This window comes from Morone saxatilis, unplaced genomic scaffold (genome assembly GCF_004916995.1).
Source record: "Morone saxatilis isolate NCDOM2014 unplaced genomic scaffold, NCSU_SB_2.0 Contig11, whole genome shotgun sequence".
NCBI classification, from domain to species: domain Eukaryota; kingdom Metazoa; phylum Chordata; class Actinopteri; family Moronidae; genus Morone; species Morone saxatilis.
In genome coordinates, this window is record NW_023339663.1 from 510,473 (window position 1) to 514,689 (window position 4,217).

General features: G+C 44.5%; 1 protein-coding gene across 3 annotated transcripts in view; it reads left to right on the forward strand.

The window, feature by feature from the left end:
* kifc3 (kinesin family member C3) overlaps positions 1–4,217 on the forward strand; it is a gene marked incomplete in the record, with an annotated part of 31,773 nt that overhangs the window by 15,298 nt on the left and 12,258 nt on the right. For 2 of the 3 annotated variants that reach the window (XM_035651782.1, XM_035651785.1), the window contains 1 exon segment: positions 141–187. In XM_035651782.1, the coding sequence (XP_035507675.1) occupies positions 141–187 (47 nt within the window). 3 annotated transcript variants of the gene reach the window in all.

The window sequence follows — 4,217 nt, forward strand, 5'->3', positions numbered from 1 at the left end:
CTAAAAGTCTAACAGGAAGTGAAGTGCCTCTGGTTGCTGACAGACGGCATTATGGGAAACGTAGGAACTGAATAAAAATCAGATGGAGGATTCTTCTTCCTGTGTGTCCTCATTCTGTGGTCTGATTGGTTGGTTTACAGACAGACAGGTAGACAGAGGCAGCCCATTGGTGGGGGACGGTGGGCAGGTAGGTGGGGGTGTATGCTGATTGGTGGATAGCTTGGCATGGAAGTGCTCAGCATGGCATGGCGCCCCCCCCCCCATCCTCCTAACACTTCCCTCACTAGCATCTTCTATTAGCATTACACAGGTCCACCCACTGTCGACTACCACCCAAACTACACATCATTAAGAGCACAGTTCTATCCTGGGCAAAGTGCATTTTATCAATTCCAAGCTGGAAATCTTGCTATACACTAATTACTTTTTCGTATCCACACTTCGCTACATACCCAGAGTGTAAAAAACATTTGCCGAGCCAGTGTTATTAGTCTCCTCGGATTCCTATGAGTATAACGATTGGCATAGCAGTGCCACAAAGTGCTAGCCAACGGTTCACAACACCCGACCAGTCTACTCTCTACTTGAATGTCATTAATTTCGCACCCCTTTATTGGCTAGTTACATAACTGAAAGGAGGAATCAGGTACCGTGCGCTGCCCTGTCTGTGCCACTCGCACCATCCACTCGCGTAATCGCACAGACTCAACAGGTCGGACACTCTTTATGCCAAGTTTCATTCTCGGTTCCACGCCCCTCTCTCTTGACGCATGTCCTTTGTCACTTCTTGCAGTAGGAGCTCCGGCTCCGCGCCTGCACACTGCTCTTCGCGGATGCGGTGGCCCGGGAGCGCGCGCGCACGAAGGGACTTATTGTACAGTTCAAGACGAGTAGCAGAGTGATCACTATGGACTCTATGTATGAGAGGTAAACAGAGATGCACTGGCCCGTGAATGCCTTCCACTGCTTTGCTACGGTATAGCTTAAACAGCATGCTCATGGGCGTCGACGGAGTCCTGCTCCGCTCCTGCGGCCATGCCAGACAAATTCGGGACCTTGGTAGACAACGCTATTACCGAGCACAGATTTATAAAACACCGGAGTTAACCCATATCGCGCACATCTTTAACAGACGAGCAGCGTGTGAGTACACGTGGCGAGGGGGGGTCTTCGGAGACGAGCAGTAAAATACAGACGAACGTAATCGACCTATATTACATCCCAACTCCTGGTTTGCTCTACATAAAGCTTCACTTTCATATTTATAAACAGGTATAATTAAGGTATCTTAACCGGTACAAAGGTGACGGATCTTCTGCTTATAATACTGCCAGATTCTCAGGCAGTCAGTGAAGGGAGTCATTAGGAGAATTTTTAACAACATTCAGGGAATGTTTTAAACAGGTTAAATATATCACAGTTATATCCTTAATTGAATCGGATTTGCCTGGGTTCTTATTTTCTTGCTTAAATATTCATTAATTTTAGATCTACATTTTTAATACATTTACAACAATAATAAGACTGTATATAACATGTAATTGAAGCATTTTACACAGCATCCAGTTCCACTAGGGTCTACAGCCCGTTCAGGATGTCCATGCTGACTACTTTTTGAGTGCAATTCAAGTTAGAGCGATCACAGGAGATTCCCACTTAATTTAGTTCTCTATCGGAAGAGTTAGTTGACTTAAACACGAGCAAACATGTTTAGCAATAAACACATACTCAAGCTGTTCTAGTAGTGACTGCAGTTAGCTTCTGGAGGGAAGTATTAATCATATACGACTCACCACCTCAAAATGGAACTTCCAACAATCAAACTCAAAAATCTGTCCACTATAACGGTCACTATTTGGTTTGAAAATGGATTCAGGAATCTCTAATAACTAACCAAACACAGGTTCCATGCCACAAGTCAGACTTGGACTGCTGAGATATTCGTCATACCAAGCTGATTCTGGTGAATGCAATGGCCGGAGTGCGAACAGGAAGGAGAATTACCGCAACTAACTAACAGAACTGAAGCAGTTTCCAGTTACCTTATCGCAGTCCGGACACAGCTGCAGTTGTCGACAGGTATCTTATCCTTCTCAGGGTCATGCTCTTTCATGGTTCGCCTCATGGATGATTTTCCGATATGGTGCGATATGGCAGCTCTGAGATCTTGGTATTTTGGCGTAGCCTTGACCTTACCAGCATGATGCCAGGCTCGTTATACAGTATTGACACCCCACCCCACACCACAATCAAGAATTCAGATTATGAGCTCAAAACCAGCAGTTGACCGCTGAATTAGACATTGTTAACCGCTGGCTATCATGGCGAGATACTGATCACTGATGAATAAAAACTCTGTCTAACTATCTTTCATGCTTATCATCTCATGATGTTTGGTATAAGCCTATAACTATGAGTACATATTTAGGACTTTCATATAGACATAGTATAAGTATCCATAGGTCCTCGCGACACGTCACAGTGTTTGGAATAATAACCATCAATAGCTGAAATATTCTTTAAGAGCGAGCGCTGCTGGTGAAATATGCTGACTGTTAAAAACTGAAGGCACTTGAGACGAAGTCTGGAACGTTTCTGTAATTCTCACAGCTCGCCGTCCGTCTAGGCTAATAAACGCAAACTCCATTCAGAAAAAGCATTTTAAAAGTGGTTTGTTCATCTCTCTCCGCTCACTTTAGTGCCGACAGAGTCAGCCATCATGAACTGTGCGGTTTCATTTCACCGCAATCTATTGATCCATTTATCTGATACGTTAAAATAGCGCATAAGCAGCTGATTAATTTGGTTGCAGATGGTCCAAAAAACACGGTAAGATCTTGCGAGCCGTATTGTAAAACCACACTTATTATTAATAAATTATGAAGTTAACTTAATATTATATTAATAATTATATTCTGAGGAACACAGCCAGGTCACTGAATAAAGGTAGGGAAACATGCCGCCTAAACTGTTGAGCCTGTGGAATGGACACACTGGCTCCATTAATGCATCCTCACAATTGATCATAAACTGGCCCCTGAGACACAAGCGCTGGGTACTGAGCGCGACGCCTCAAGCCCACTCTGCTTGCCTCAAGTGATACTTTGTCAGGCATAAGGGGAAAAGTCCTGCAACCTGCCTTGCAGAACAGTTGTAGTCGCAGGTGAGAAGTCTGAGGGCCCGCTGCAGAATCAGCAGGTCATAACCACCCCTGAAACACAACAAGACACTGAGCAATGCGAAAGTCAAAAAAACACCGTGACAAGGAACGGCCAAAATGGGAAAACAGCGTCTGACACCGCCGCAGGTTCTCGTGGACGGCCTTCAATCTCGCTCTCCGGCTCGGATGAACGGCCTCTCGATCACGCGGTTCTGCGTCCTTCCTCAGAGGGTTCCTGCACTCCGCCTCAGCGGCTGAGCCGCTCCGAAATCTCATTGTACACAGATCTGGAGGGAGGGGTCAGAACGGAACATGGATCAGAGACCAGAGGACAAGACAGACGATGGAGGTCATGCAGCGTGGTAGATCACAATTTAGCTGCTATGCAGAAGAGTTATTATGCCTGTCAACAGTATTTAAACTAACCATTCAGAAACCACGGGAACATCTCAACGTACTGCAACAGCACACTACATCAACAACAAACCACCCTGTTAACAGCGGAGTCAACATGGGTGTCTCTCCCCCCCTGCCTGGTGTTTATCAGCCTCTCTGGGTTTGTTTCCAATAGCCGGTCGCTCCGACTGAAAACTGCGTTTTATCAAAAAATCTACGTCGTGAATTAAGATATTTCCACCAAACAGAGATTGGGATTGTTGGAAACAATAAAGAGGACGGTCTTATGAGTTTGACTTTCTGGTCATTTAAGAGAAGTTCACAATGAGCGAAATGGTTAAATGAGTGGTTTGTCTCTGAGTCGGTAGGTGATAGTGATATACCGTATTCGATAGAAAAGAGTCAGTTTCAGAAAGATATGTTCACAAAATCTAATTAAAAACATCATATGAGCATCAAACAAACAACAGCTACTACAATAAGCAGCAATCCCACAGGAGAACACACAGGAGTACAAGGTTCAGGAAGGCGAGACTGAAACAGGAAGGCTACATTAAAATAACAAGGTCACCAAACAATTGAAACTTTAACAATTGTAAGAAAAAGAACAACGGACATCACAAAGCATGTGTTTCACCCAGCTTAGCATAAAAATAACTGG